Source organism: Microtus oregoni, unplaced genomic scaffold, assembly GCF_018167655.1.
Source record: "Microtus oregoni isolate MIOR12 unplaced genomic scaffold, Mior012 000110F_ref0000174, whole genome shotgun sequence".
NCBI classification, from domain to species: domain Eukaryota; kingdom Metazoa; phylum Chordata; class Mammalia; order Rodentia; family Cricetidae; genus Microtus; species Microtus oregoni.
Window position 1 is genome coordinate 1848122 of NW_024544728.1, and position 16264 is coordinate 1864385.

A 16264-nucleotide genomic window follows, 5' to 3' on the forward strand; every position below is an offset into this window, starting at 1 on the left:
ACATCCTGTTACTCTATCTAGGCCTTCTTCCAATACTCTTATCAGATCATCACCCTTCCTCCTTCATCTCCACATTTCTCAGGCTTCTTAGAGCATTTCCGATCCCAGTCTCAGAACTCTCCTGAAGAGAGTGAGTGCACACACACCAGTGTGCACACACCTACTGCAGCAGTAACTGCTCTTAATTTGCATGTGGCAGCCTTCTTCGGTGTATTTGAGAGGTTCCTTAACCAGCTGTGACTCTCTCAGGCACAGACTCCATAGAGCTTGTCTACGACAGTTCTTCCATTGTGTGCAGCCTCTTTTACACTATCCATAGTTCAGACGTTCACCGCTTTAAACCTTAAAAACAATTTAGTGGCTAATCAGTGTTGAAATACGGAGTGGCGGGCTGTGTCCCGCCACCCAGCTAGCTTTACCCGAAATAATTACACGGAAACTGTATTCTTTTAAACACTGCCTGACCCATTAGTTTCAGTTTCTTATTGGCTAGCTTTTACATATTGATCTAACCCATTTCTATTAATCTGTGTAGCCCAAGAGCTGGCTTACCAGGAATGATCTTAACCTGCGTCTGTCTGGAGTGGGAGAAGCATGGCGACTCCCTGACTCAGCTTCTTTCTCCCAGCATTCCGTTCTGTTTACTCCACCTACCTAAGGGTTGGCCTATCAAATGGGTCTAGGCAGTTTCTTTATTAATAAGAAATTACTCCCACATCAAATCAGTATTTAACTATTAATGATTTAAAATGGTTAATGCTTAGCCCGACTGGTCTGATCATTCTGTTACCAAAAATAGTCAATAGTGCTCCTTCAGCTTCTTTTGCTTCCTCGAGGCTTGTTTCTTTGTGTTGTTTACTTCCCTGCTGGCTAGTCTCGTTTCTTGGAAGTTTTCGAAAATCCCTTGAGACTTTCTTAGTGTTCTGCTCTGCTTATATTGGCTTTTTCTAGTTATACAGTGTGTTTCTTTGACGTCTGTCAAAACAGAAGCATGCTATGAATTGTAAAAGCAATGCTATTTATATGGGAAGAGCCTATGGTTATAAATTCTCAAAAGGTAGTTACCTCCTTCTCCCCACAGCTCCAAATAGAGACAGGCATGATTTCTCAGTGCCCTCACTAGATCACCAATGCCCTCAGGACATTTGTCTTTGTTACACCATGGTAGGCGGTGTCTAGATCTCCTGTTCTGCATGCTTGTGCCTTGTGATACTGTAAGAGGTTTGGCAAAGCCATTGTTTAATAGAAACTGAAAAGTGAAACCCAGCTGCACACTTAAGTCCCAAGATGCCCATCTTCACCTCATTTGGAGGCTCCCTTTTAATCGTGCTTTTCAGGCCAACAGAGAGCTTTTTATTCATACATGTTTGTACTTCAGGGTAATTTTATTAAAAGGGACATACCATGTAGACAATCTACCACTTGGCCGGGGGACTTATTGTTTTATTTCATTTTTCCACCAGCCCTGGTCCATGAGTAAGAAGAGTTAAATACAGTTATGGAAGTAAATATGGGTCAAAAGTGCCACAACCTCCTTCATGCAGAAGCCTTGGCAAATTTCATGTTTCCATCCTACCTTGTAACATTGGTTGTATTCTATAGTTTGGGGGATTATTTTTAAGAGTCCAGGGCTTTCTTGTTTTAATTTCCATTTTGTTCATGAGAGGCACAGCCATCAAGTAGAGCTAAGCATATGACGGTTTGGCTCCTAGAATGAATGTTTTAAAATGTGTTCCCATGTCTCACTTCACAATAGAAATTAACCTGGGATATCACTCCCAGCTACAAACTGTTCAAACCCAGCTCCTACGATTTTCAGTGTCTCCCATGGCTTTAGGCCATACATGCAACAAATGAAGTGCTTTGCTTTTGAGCAAGCTAAGCTTCTATTGAAAAATGAAAGGATGCATTCCACTTCCTGCTGGCTATCTGAAAGCCAGATCATTTGTTTCAAGCAAGGTTGGAAGCCCTCTGAAGACGCTATGGACCATTTGAGGAAATGATGTATTTATGTTAGACTATGGAATTAATGCCAAGAATGTCAGCTGTTTATATTACTGGCATTATTTGTGATATTTTTTTATAATTTTATGAGCATTGTAATTGCATCACTTCTGTCCCTCATTCTTCCTCTTCCAACTCTTCCCATGCCCCTCTCAGTTTGATGACCTCTTTTTCTTTAATTAATATTGTTACATATGTGTGTGTGCGTGTGTGTGCAGCTCATTGAGTCCATTTAGTGTTGCATGTATTTGTATTTAGGACTGATCACTTGGGACTGTGCCACCTGTCGAAAAGCTTGTCCGTGGAGAAAACTGATTCTCCCTCTGTCAATTTGCATCATCGGTGCAATGCTCCTCAGTATTGCTCTGAACCTTTTTACAATCATGGAGAACATGTCTTTGACTACATCTTCATAACCATCAAGATGGTGGTATCCATTCATAATCTAACACTTCAGAGGCTCAGAAAGGGTGGTTTCGAGTTTGAAGCTGCCCTGGACTCCACAGCAAGTTCTAGGGCTACCTTAGCTACCTGTTAGAACCCAGGGGGCTTTGTTGTTTATTTATTTGTGTGACAAAGGATCTTGATCAAATTTCAAAGCACATGATTAACTGGACATAACTTTTTTTTTTCCTTTGGGAAAAGAAAGGTGGTTGTCCATCAAGTTTGCTGATGACCTGGGTTTTTATTTCAGTGTGGTACGGAGTTGATAGTCTTTTGTCCAGTGTTTCCTGCCACTCCGATTCTTTCTCAGTTTAGCAGACAGAATGAAATCTATGAGACTCAAATTCAATCTGTTACTTTCCTACCTCAAATCCTCCAGATAGTATACCAATGCTTTACGATAACTGAATTGCCAAATTCAATGATACTTCTGAGTTATCACCTTGCTTCATGTTTCATCCATATTTGACTGACTTAGTTACCCTTAGTTCTTACAAGGTATCTCACGGCCTTACAGTTTTCAGTTAATTAGATGCAATGACAACTTACAGATACACACCTCTGCCTTGAGTATTCCCCTGGGTTCCAAGCTCATTTCTCCAACATCCCAAATGTATGATGGATTACAGGCTTGTATTGTCTCAGCCTGTTTATTTCCTAGCCATTGCCATCTGAAATGTGCAAATCAAAATTCAGGAAATTTCCACCATGCTTTCTCTTATATCCAGCATGTGGGTGACTTCCCATTCGCTCTGCCTTCAGATGTCTCTGCCCAATGCTTTTTACAACATGGTACTGACTACTGCCTTCCTCAAAGTCATGACCATTACGTCTCCTGTGTCCTTTCCATGGCTCTTCCTTCTCTTCTCTAAGTTCTCACCATAGTCAAGATCTTAAACATGTCAGCCATTTTCTTTTCTCTAATTTAAACCATCCCATCTGCAAACCCTCACAACAGGGCATTCAAATCCCATAATCCTTTCATAGTGACTCTAGGGCTTCTGTGATAGTAGCCTCTACAATTCCCTCTTCTTTAGTCAATTGGGAACCTGTGTTTTGTACGATTGCAGTCTGTGTACTCAGACGTCAGCGTCTCTGGTGACTTCTGATTGATCTTTAAAGCAGCACATCCATCAGTTAGATGCTGTTGTAGAGTGAACAGCTACATGGATCTCAATGGCAGAGCAGGACTTGTGTAGGTCAAGCGTGATTCTGGCCTAGAATACATAGAAAACTCTAAGCCAGCCTTGGTACGTAGCACAACCCTGTTTTGTCATCGTTATTTTTGTTGTTGTTTTTTTCTTGAGGGGGGTGGTGTTCTTGTTTTTAAAAGGATTTTGATCAAGCCTAAACAAGGTTGCAAAGATGGGGTTGGGTTGTTACTGTTCCCCAAGCACCAGACCTGTCTGGCTTGCCACTGAAGCTTGCCTCAGAGTTACCTGTCTTTCATTTTCATATTCAAGGAACTCATCATAGAACCAGTATATTTAAAGGAATCTTTCCTGAATAAATAAATAAAGCAATGATCAGATGAATAAAAAATAAATGGCAAAGGAATGAGCTGGTTTAAGGAAAATAAATCAATGCAATTTACCTATATTCGCCTAACATGGGAAATGGTTGCTGTAGCAACTGGAGGTAATTCCGCCATGTCTTCTGTTTTCCCTTTCCATCTTCAGATCAGAGAATGGGTACGTGCTTCTCTGGCCTGGTGAATGGCCGCTGTGCACAAGAACTCCCAGGCAGAATGGCAAAGGCTCAGTGCTGTTGTGAGCCCGGCCGCTGCTGGGGCATCGGAACCATTCCTGAGGCCTGTCCTGTCAGAGGCTCTGGTGAGTGGCGGGTTGTGTCACCTTGGCAGCAACAGTATTAAGAAAGTCAGTAACACTGGTAATCTCTGCCCTTCTTGAAACAGACCAGATGTTTATCTGGATCACCACTGGCTTGTAGTGTGCCAGTCCTTTACCATAGTTCCTTTCCTTTCTCCTGACCTGAGGATCAATCCCTCCTGTAGCCTGTGCCTTAAAGGTGACTTTCTATTGAAAAAAATCCCCTAGGATGAAAAAGAAGACACAGCATGAATAGTAAAGTATGATCACGGCCTCATAATCGAATATGTTGACATTTTTTTTGTTATCTTTCCCATGTGGAATTCTGAAACTCAAAAATAATTCAAGCTTCAGAAATTTGCTAATAATGGCATCTTATTCATGCCTTTATAGAGGAAAAATGAGACATTCTTCATTCTCTCAAAAGCATGAAACCATAAGATGCCACCAAGTTTGATCCCTAATATATGGCCCTAATTCCATGATAATTATGACAATTAGGCAGTTGCTACAGCCTTGCTTCTTCTTACTTGGTTTTGTATATACAACTAAGCAAAGATTTTTTAAAGCTGTGTAGATACTATCTACAGCAAAAATTTATTTTAAAACTTTGTTCTGGATCTATATTAATATCTAATCACTTAAAAATGAAGAAAACAGACATAAAATTTGGGTGGACATAATACTGATGAGAATTCAAGTATAACCAAACACGTAGAATGAGTTCCCTAAAGCTTTTCACCTGCTCAAGTAAATTTCTTGCAATAATAGCTATGCCTGGAATTTCATGAGTTACACTTAGGGACTAAAATACAGGGGTGCACACAAAGGGCTCTTTGTGCGAGTCAGTTAAAATAATGAAGATCATTAGTTTTAAATATTTTTTGAAACACCTATACCTTGCTTTTGTTAATATATATCATTGAAAATATTTCACTTCTTATTCATATTGTGTAGACCAAGTAAAACTGACCTATGGCACCTGCTTCAGTGCTGCAGCGAGAACTCTGTTTGTGTTTAACCCCACTCTTTCTCTTACAGAGGAATACCGTAGGCTGTGCCTGGATGGCCTTCCAATGGGCGGCATTCCAGGGAGTTCCGTTTCCAGACCTGGAGGCACGGGGGGCAATGGCAATGGCTATGGCCCAGGAGGGGCAGGCTTCCTCCCCATTCCTGGAGGCAACGGCTTTTCTCCTGGTGTTGGGGGAACTGGAGTAGGAGCCGGGGGACAGGGACCCATCATCACTGGATTAAGTAAGTACTCACATTTCCTCTAGATTCTTGAGTTTTCAGCCTCACGTGATATTATATTAACAAGCATGTGTGTGTAAGAGTGTGTGTGTGTGTGTGTGTGTGTGTGTGTGTGTGTGCATATAAAATACACTAATACTAAGTTTAAGAAAATGTGGTAGGAAAACATTTCATCTGTCCTTCAATTCTTTTGATAAATTGGAACAATAGAATATGTGAGCTAGGCTCTTCAAAAATACAAATGAGAGTCCAGGAATATGCGATCTGGGTGACGTCACTAGGAAGCATGTTTTAGACTCAGTTCATCTGGCCTGTTTTGCTGCTCTCCTCATATATGGCTTGGATGGTGTCCCAGCACCGTGTCTCAGATGAGATAAAGCAAGCCCTGCTCGGGGGCCTCTCCAAACAGCCTAACGCACGCATCCCCCTTCCCTCGTGCTTTGCCATTGTTGTCAAACCGCTTGAAATTGAGAACTGTGGGTTTCAGAGCAGAATTGGCATCTGTTTGCTTGACATTTAAGCTCGGTCTTGAAAAGCACAGTTCTTGATAATAATATTTAATAATGTCCCATGCTGCTATGTTTATTCTCTCTGGCATGCTGCCTGTTTGCTACATCTAAATATTCAGCAAGTTACAAAAAAGAAAAAAAAAGTGGAAAGTGCTCACATGTATGGTAGAACATTCCTGAAATTTTTTTAAAAGACACGAGCAGAGTTACCAGATGTGTGACTTAACAAGTGTAACTTGTGACCATGTGTCTCGAGGATTTGTTTTTTTTTAAGATCCTTCATATTAAAATTAATAAAAATGTGAGTGTAACAGAGAATGGCTATGACTACAGTACACACACGCACGCGCACACACACATGTATACTCACACTCACACACATATACACGCACGCATGCGCACACACACATGTATACACACACTCACACACATATACACGCACGCATGCGCACACACACATGTATACTCACACTCACACACATATACATGCACGCATGCGCACACACACGTATACACACACTCACACACATATACATGCACGCACGCGCACACACATGTATACACACACTCACACACATATACATGCACGCACGCGCACACACACATGTATACACACACTCACACACATATACACGCACGCACGCGCACACACATGTATACACACACTCACACACATATACACGCACGCATGCGCACACACACATGTATACACACACTCACACACATATACACGCACGCATGCGCACACACACACGCACACACAGGCATATGTACACGCACACACACACATGCATGCACACACACACATATTTCAAACACCTCCAAAATGAAAACTATAATTTAATAAAATATGGAGTAATGGAGTCTTCTGATATATACTTAAGTTCTATTAAGCGTCTAAGACAATCAGTTCAAGGAAATAGTGCATGTTATGATGATCAAGCCTGATTATGTCATAATTTTCCATAGCAATTCTCAACCAGACAATAGACATATGTAAGCACCACGCCAACCTGTGTTTGAATGGACGCTGCATACCCACTGTTTCTAGCTACAGATGCGAATGCAACATGGGCTATAAACAGGATGCAAATGGAGATTGCATAGGTAAGCTCACAATTCTTTAATCCTCCTTGAGTTTTCACAGAGCTGCTAGACTGTAAGGTGAAATGGGACTGAATACGATCTTCTGAAGTAAAACTAATTCATGTGCTGTCTCTCTGATGTGTATGCCTCTCTCTTTCTCCTGGGACCCCTTAACTGGTCGTTGACTTAAGTCACATCAAGAATTCCTAATTCTCTCTTTTCCTGCATATAATCTGTTTTTCCTTTCTTTATAGAGTTTCTTATCCTTACTCTAAATTAAATTTTTAAAGTGAGTGTATTTTTAGAGCAATATTCATTGATCCCTTTGAAGTGGCAATGCTAATAAATATACACATATTATGGTCCCTGACTCATTTAAACTCTTAAAAGGTGCTGGCTATGACTGCGTGACTCCAGCCATTAACTAATTCTTTCTCTTCCTCCTCTCTCTCCTGCCTTTGGTTTTCTGAGACCAGGTATGTAGTCCTGGTATGTAGACAAACTATATAGTTCTGGCTGTGCTAGAACTCACTTTGTAGACCAGAATGACTTTAAACTCACAGAGATCTGCCTGTGTCTGCCTTCTGAATGCTGGGATCAAAGGAGTATGCCACCATGGTCTACATGCATTAATTTCTTAGATTCAGAAGGGCTGTATCTAACGAAGACAGAGGGCTATGGGGATGACCAAGCTGGTAAAGTATGAACTTTGTAAGCATGGGAAGTAGAGCTCAAAGTATTATGTTCTTGTAATCCCAGCAATGGGGAGGCAGACACAGGATGACCCTTGAGACCTGATGTGCAACCAGTCTAGCCAGTCAGGGACATTTAGGTTCAGTAACATATCCTGTCACCATGAAAAAAAGAAAAAGAAGAAGAGGAAGAGGAAGAGGAAGAAGAAGAGGAAGAAGAAGAAGAGTAATTGTGGAAAACAGGGATGTTGCTTGCTTTATTTAGGGTTTCTATTGCTGTGAAGACACCACAACCACAGCAACTCTTATAAAGGAAACCATTTAAGTGGAGCTGGCTTACAGGTCAGAAGTTTATACCATCATCCTCATGGCAGGAAGCAGGCAGACATGGTGCTGGAGAGGTGGCTGGGAGTTCTATATCTATATCAGCAAGCAGCAAGAAGAGAGAGTGACACTGGCCCTGGTTTGAGCTTCTGAAACCTCAAAGCCCACCCCCAATGACACACTTCCTCCAGTGAGGCCACGCCTACTTCAAGAAGGCCACACCTCCTAAAAGTACCACTCCCTAAGGGCCTATGGGAGCCATTTTCATTCAAACCACCATAGATATCAAGCTCTGTCCTCTCCACACACCTGAAATGCATGAGTGAGCACACAGACACACACACGCACACACACAGAATAGTCAGAAATAAAAGCTTTTATAATATAATGACAGAATCTGGAGCCATGTCTCAGCAGTTTAGAATACTTCCTGCTTTTGCACAGGACTTGTATTTGGTGTCCAGTGTCCTTGTCAAGGGGCCAAGAATATGCCTATAACTCCAGTCTCAGGAGACCTGACACCTTCGTCAGGTCTCCACAGCCACTCACATACAGGCGACATGCATTCACACAGATACACACACACACACACAATTTAACATAAAGATAAATTTTAAATCAAATTTAAATAACAATATAAATATCGCATATCAATGTAAGTACCAGGTATAGAAAAATATATATATTCTAAAATAAAGGAGAGTCTTTTCTAAACCAAAAATAAGAAGTGAGACTCTCTGTGTCTGTATTAGTCAACTGAGATAGGTTGTTTTAGCTGAAAAAAATGCAATCAGACTCAATTTTATGTCAGCTAAATACTTGAGAAAGGAGAGGGATGTCTTGAAGGATTTTTAGATAATTGTGGATCTTCTCTGATATTCCATTCAAGGCTAATAAGCAGTGATTCTTACAGCTTCCCTGCAATGTGGAATCATCAACAAACTGTCTGATTGTTGTGCTCAGTCCACAGCCAGCCTTGTATGTTGGGTGAATTTTTCAATGGGCATTGGGTGTCACCAGAAAAACAATGGCTCCCTGTGCTAAAAGTTGTTCTATAGCCAAGATGTTTCACCATTATTAAAGAAACTCATTTGCTATTGCCACCTTCAGATTCAGTAGAAGAAACTCTGCTAAATTTTAGAAAATCAGCAGTATTCTTTTCTAATTCAACCACTTTAAGCCTGGGATTTTAACTTTAGCATCAACTAGACATTTTTATTTCCTTAAAGAGCCAGGCTCTTGTTTTTCTTCTTCAAGAAAAATGTCTTACAAATCACACATTTGAAGAACTTTGATTTGCATGTCAGCTCATCTTCAAGGAAACATAGTATTCTGTGACAAAACACGGCTCACAAAGAACGGTGCGGCCATTCATTTCTTAGACAGCTGAGGTGCCTTAGTCAGAAATGGTGTGTAATATACGTTCCTGCTCTCAGAGAGTTTAGGAAGCACACTCACAGCTCAGGGTATGTATGGTACGATTCTGCTGTCACAAACAATGCTCTTTGCTGAACAGGACTGTTCTTTGCTCTGCTGTGCCGCGTGTCCTTGGCACTGTGGCTTTCATTTGGGCTCAGGCACGAGCATTGCTTTGTCCTGTCACTGAAAACGTCCACACAGTGAAGAAGGCAGTGAGATCTTCATGTGAAAATGAAAAAGTTTCTTAATCGTGTTCCTGAAATCCCAGTGGCGTCTAGGAGCCCATAGACCAAACCTCGAGACCAGTTATTATGTGAACCAGCCATATATGAACTCAGAAGCTGTCATCTCTCTTTCCCTCCCTTCCTCCCTACCTCCCTCTATCTATCTATCTATCTATCTATCTATCTATCTATCTTTCTATTTATCTATCTTTCTATCAATTTATATCTCTCTTCATTTCTTTTTTTTTTACTTTTCCTTTTATAAAACAAAAGTTTTTTTTTTTTTAAAAAAAAAAAAGTTTTAAAAAAAGCCAGTGTACCTCTGGCTTTCCATGGAACTCACGATTTTGAGCAGGCTAGCCTTGAACACCCAAAGATCTACCTGCCTCTGCATCCAAAATGATGGGATTAAAGGCATATGCCACCATTTTCTCACTCTTAAAAAGTAGTCTTGAAAAGTCTGTGTCCCTAAATTCCATCTATTGATTTAGAGTCATAGCTGGTGACATGACAATGAGCTCAGAAGCAGGCTCTATAGGAGCTATGACTTCACTCTCTGAATAAATCAGAATTTCCTTGGGGGGGGTGTTATAAAAAGCCATACTCAGCATATCTCCTTTTCTCTTCTCACGTTCTGAATCACTGAAGAGAATCACAACCCATCACATATGGTGTTGCCCAGATACTGAAAACTGTATCTGGATCTGTTATTTAGGTTCCTCATTTGAACTTACCAAGTCTGAAGTCCTGAGGCAGATGGCCATATCTGTAAAACTACCTTATACTTTTAGATACTAGCCAAAGGTGTACCCATTTGTCCAACATTAGACTCATGCCTAGAAAGGACAGCTAGAACCCCACTAAAGCTTTGGGTTGTTCAAGTTGACTTCCCTCTGCAAATGCCACTCCCTGAACATCATCCTCCACAGAATCATAGCCATGGATTTTGCTCAGTTCACCCGAAGATGGTACATAGATCACACCCAGCCATGCCCAGGAGATGAGTTTGTTAAAAATTTAACATTGAAGGGCCTGGCATATTAAGCCCTAGGAAGGAAGGGTTCTTGTTACACTTGTTATCACCCTTGCCTGCTGTGGCATTGAGAATGTATATCTGCATGGTTTACTATGTTAGGGAAGCCTAGAGCTTCTGCAGTGTGCCCAGATATGCATGCTTACGATAGAGATGGATCTCATTGTTCAACAATGAAATCCCATCAAGGTTCTCTTTCACACTATTATAATTCACACAGGCATAGCTTAATACTGAAGCACAATTTCAACAAAAAAAAAAGTTTTTGGTCTTTCTAAACCTACCATTCTCTTTCTGGGGTGTCAGATTTTAATCATTTGGAGTTCATGAGGAACAAACTAGCATTTTTGGAAAAACTGTGTGAATACTTAACTAGCAGTTAATATTCTAGTAGCTAGAATAAGAATGGTACCTCCTTAAAATAGGGCATTGTTTTGAGGAGTAATAGATTTGCCTTTATATTTGGAACTCCTGTTAGATGCTTACTGAAGCATAAGGAAATCACTGTGCTAAACATTAAAGCAACAACATCATCAACAACAACAACAAAAAAAAAAAACCTTTGGCCTTTCTTGCTTCTAGAATTACCCTTCTTGCTTCTAGAATTGCCCCTGAAGCCTGAAACCAGTGGCCTTTACTCAGCATGTTCTTCTTATCTTCTTGTTCTACTCTTGGTGTGAAGTTCTGCAGTGTCTTGGTGCCTGTGTGAGTCACCCGGTTGTTAAAATCATTTTACCTCTTGTCATTGCATTATAGGACAATGGGAAATAAACCCATTCCTCTTCTGCTACGGGTAATACGGAGCTCTTCAAATTAAGTATCTAAATTGATATATAAAATATTTTTCAAGGATAAACTTTTAAACTCAAATAGTGTCTGAAAATTCAACAACTTTAATAGTCAATACTTTCACAATTCTTTCATAAGATTCCCATGAATTCTTCTTAACCCTTCTCAGTCCTTAATGAAGTCATAGAAAAAAAAAAGTGTAGTGACTCTAATAGTTGTTTATCTCTGTCCCCCCCCCCTTTTTTTTTTGATTTTTGAGACAGGGTTTCTCCGTAGCTTTTTGGTTCCTGTCCTGCAACTAGCTCTTCTAGACCAGGCTGGCCTCGAACTCACAGAGATCCGCCTGCCTCTGCCTCCCGAGTGCTGGGATAAAAGGCGTGCGCCACCATTGCCCGGCTCTCTGTCCCTTTAAGAAAGGCGAATGTGATCACTTTGCCTTACTGGAATATGAGACCCAGAATAGAGAAGAGACATGAAATGTACATTTCAGAAGGTAGTGATAGTGACTTGTGCTTCTTCTGAAACCAAATCTCTGGAGGCTGGGGCAGGAACTCGATGATGAAGTATTTGCCTGCATGCTTAAGATCTTGAATTTGATCCAGAACTATAAAAAAAAGATAAAAATGAAAATTACATATAATTCAACCAGGCATGATGGCACACACCTTTAATCCCAGCACCCAGGAGGCAGAGGTAAGCAGATGTCTATGAGTTCAAGGTCAGCCTGGTCTACAGAGTAAGTTCCACAACATCCAAGAATACACATAGAAAAACCCTGTCTCAAAAATTAAACAGAACACAACAAATCATAATCCTGTTAAACAAACAAAAATCAACAAATGAGGTTTAAAAGGCATATGGACATATAAAGCAACTTAATTAATTTGCCAATGAAAAAATAAAAATAAATGAACAGATACAGCCTATCTGTTGGCTGGGCCCTTGGAGACTAGGAGACAGCTTTTATATCGCTGAATGACAGGGTAGCAGGAAGAGTTGTCATGGTAACAATAAGCCATGGGTGTAGGATCTTAAAGTAGGAAGAAGACATGCTGAAGGCTGTAGCCTCTTCCGGTTTGCCATGGCTTCCCAGACAGTTTACCTGGAAAAGGGAGGTTGGCTGTGTGGGCTCTAATTTTATTCAATTAAACAGTGTTATGTTGGGGCTTCCATCAAGATACCTCTGTGGATCCTTTTTAATGGTTGAACGTCAGTAAAGTCCAACTAGACAAACGAAGTGATTCTCAGCATTGTGCACTGGAGGTGCTGTTTCATAGTAGGGAATGCACCGGTAATACCACTTGTGTTTGCTAATGCTTTAAACTCTCTCTTTCCCTGTTTTTCCTGCTTCATTCCTTTGGCTCAGTAGAACTGATGGTATCAACCAAAAGTGTCAATGTACGTGAGTCTTAATGGGCTGAAAGGGCCTTTGAATGAATTGAAAAACCATTTAATCCTGTTAAACTTTGCTGTCTTAATTATATTCACCATGAGGTTTTGTTTTGCCTTGCCTTCTTTTACCAGCGAGGGTTTAATTGCACTCCATCTGAAGGTTTATAGAAACGAGGCTAGTGTGTTTGAGAGAGCGCAGTCCTGTGGCATGAACATCTGTAGAAGGAGTGGCGATCTGTTTATTAAAATAGTCACCCTGCGAAGAGATAGCCTTGTTTTCTCCAGTGTAGCTAAAATTATGATGCTGATGGCTTCTGCATGTACCTGGGATGGCAAGCCACCACGCCAGCTCCTTTAACTTGCCAGCATTCAAAATATTATTTAGTGAGCATTGCTAAGGGAGGATAAATTCAACTTACACTGGCACAAGTGATTTCCCTGGGATTTGCCTGGTCTGAATTGTCAAGCCTAGTGCTTTGTTTACACACCCAAAAGGAGCCACATTTAATTGAGCCTTAAAAGACTTTATACAAAAAACTCCAGCTTTCTCGTCTTTCAGATCAGGTAGTAATTGCATAGAATTCTATTCTCTGTGAGAAAAATCCTCAGTGCCAATTTTAAGACCTGCAGGAAATCTGGAGTTAATAGGGAAAAAAATCACTTTTTAATCAGTTTTCATTATCTGTGTACTTTGTTTGTTACTACAAAATAAAGCCTCGGTGAATACCTAGTTGTGTTTAGATAGTTGAGTCCACAACCCAGTAGCACAGAAAGTCCATAGTCCATCAGCCCTGTTCTCTAAAACTAACTGTATTGACCACATGTAGTGTTCATATGTGTGTGTGCGTGTATGTGTGCATGCATGTGCGTGTGTGTGTATCTTTAGAAACCATTCATTGTTCTCATGACATTGTCTAAGGCCTTAGGCTACTATGTTGCCTATCTTGCTGTAGTTACTGCCTATTATAGTCTGTTGGAACTCACATTGTTGCTTTTCAAGGTCTGTGCCCTTAATCACTGGGCATTATTCCAGTTGAAAAAAAAAAACATTATTTCCTGATTAAAGCAAATTCTCTAGTACTCTCCAATAAGCATTATTATTTTTTTTTTGTAAATCTTCACATTGGACACTGTGTATTTGAGGAAAGGAATTTTCATTCATTTATAAATACTCTGCTATTTAGACTATTACCACGGGCTGGCCTTCTCTCAAGTTTAGGAGGCTAAATGCACTTTAAACAAACATTTCTGCAAATTGAGTGATGCCTGTAATGGTTTCTTTTGCTGCTCACAGATGTTGATGAATGCACATCAAATCCCTGCACTAATGGAGATTGTGTTAACACACCTGGATCCTATTATTGTAAATGTCACGCTGGATTCCAGAGGACTCCTACGAAGCAAGCATGCATCGGTAAAGCAGGGTTTCTGTGCAGAGAAAACGGCTCTGTGAGATAGTCAGCAAGGCTGTTGGAGTTAAAGGGAACTTACTAAAACAAGGCACGAATCGCTTAAGCACTCTTGCATAGTGGATTTGTTTTGTAATGCCCTTGGAGAATCTCCCTTTCAACTTAAGCACTGTGTGCATGTAGAACCCAGGCAATGTAGTATCTGGCTTCAAAACACTTCAGTCTGCCTTCTTTGCCCATACAGCATGGCCTCCTCCTCCCAGTACCGTCAGCATTACCCTTTGCTGAGATAAGATTGATTGCCGTTTTCAATGACTGTTTTCTTTGAGCCCCACTCACAATCCGACACCAAATCGTGCCTTGTCTGCATGCAGAGTCCCATGGCTTCATCCACCACCACCGTCATCCAAACCCTACCTCACTGCTGATGCATCTCGGAATTCATCTACCAGACAACTCCACTTCTCTTCCCCTTTCCTGTTCGCCCATGGGCGCTGGTTGCCTGGATCGACTTCTCCTGCCTGCCTTTGGTCTTTATTGCCCTTAACCCAGAAATCCTGTGATTTCTTTCCCTTACCCAACATTAGGTTCTGACTTTTAAGTTCTTCATCCCTTATACCCTAAACAGCTGCGTTAATAATTCCAGCCTCCCCCCTGCTCCTAATCTCACTGCACCCCATTTCCTTCTCGCTTTCCTTTTTTCTTTAGTTTTGAAACAATCTTTTCTCATTTTACACACCAATCCAAGTTTCCACTCCCTCCCCTCCTCTAATCCCCCCTCTTCTCTGCCCCCCTCATCCCCTCCTCAGAGAGGGTAAGACTTACCATGGGGAGTCAACAATGTCTGGCATATCACTTTGAAGCAGGACCAAAGCCCCCCCCCACTATATCTAGGCTGAGCAAGGCATCTCCCCCAAAAAGAATAGGCTTCAAAAAGCCAGTTCAAGCACTAGGAATAAGTCCTGCTCCCACTGCCAGCGGCCCCACAGACTGTCCCAGCACACAACCGTCACCCACATTCAGAGGGTCTAGTCCTATGCAGGTTCCCCCACTGTCAGTCTGGAGTCAGTGCGTTCCCACTAGCTCAGGTCAGGTGTTTCTGTGGGTATCAACATCATGCTCTTGATCCCTTTGTTTGTATCGCTCCCTCCCTCTCTTTGACTGGACTCTGGCAGCTCAGACCAGTGCTTAGCCATGTATCTCTGCATCTGCTTCCATCAGTTGCTGGATGAAGGCTCTATGATGACGATTAAGTCTCCTGAGAAAATTGAGAGCATGGCGTGGGGAAAAGGGAGGGCCAAAGGGGAAGGAGAGGGGAGAAAGAGAAGGGGAGAAGAACACGAAGGAGAGCAAGGAAAGAGATCTCTTGATTGACGGCATCATTATGGGCCTAGCGAGAAGCCTGGCACTAGGGACATTCCCAGCAATCCACAAAAATGACCCCAGCTAAGACCCTAAGCACTAGTGGCCCAAAATGGTCTTCCCTGTAGTCAGACTGATGACAACCTTGTCATCCTTCTCTCTTTCCTTCCCTCTTTACCTACTATCTGGTTGGCGAAATTGCTTACACTTTCTACGCAAGAAGACAAGTTAGTGAGAAAGCAACACGCTCTTGGGTATCACATGTAAAAATGCAGCGAGTATTTCAAGTCGCGTGCATTCTCTTACTGTTTTTATTGACAAGCATTGCAAAGGAATGCTGTTTTCCTCTCTTTCGTCTTCTCAGATATTGATGAGTGCATCCAGAATGGCGTCCTTTGTAAAAATGGCCGCTGCGTGAACACAGATGGAAGTTTCCAGTGCATTTGCAACGCTGGCTTTGAATTAACCACAGATGGGAAAAACTGTGTTGGTATGGC

General features: G+C 41.4%; 1 protein-coding gene across 2 annotated transcripts in view; it reads left to right on the forward strand.

Moving 5' to 3' along the window:
• Positions 1-16264, forward strand: part of LOC121443619 (fibrillin-2) — a 196653-nt gene that overhangs the window by 88330 nt on the left and 92059 nt on the right. For both annotated transcript variants that reach the window (XM_041645440.1, XM_041645441.1), the window contains exons 9-13: positions 4128-4280; positions 5319-5531; positions 7007-7144; positions 14291-14410; positions 16132-16257. In XM_041645440.1, coding sequence (XP_041501374.1) covers positions 4128-4280; positions 5319-5531; positions 7007-7144; positions 14291-14410; positions 16132-16257 — 750 coding nt within the window. The remainder of the gene's footprint in view (positions 1-4127; positions 4281-5318; positions 5532-7006; positions 7145-14290; positions 14411-16131; positions 16258-16264) is intronic.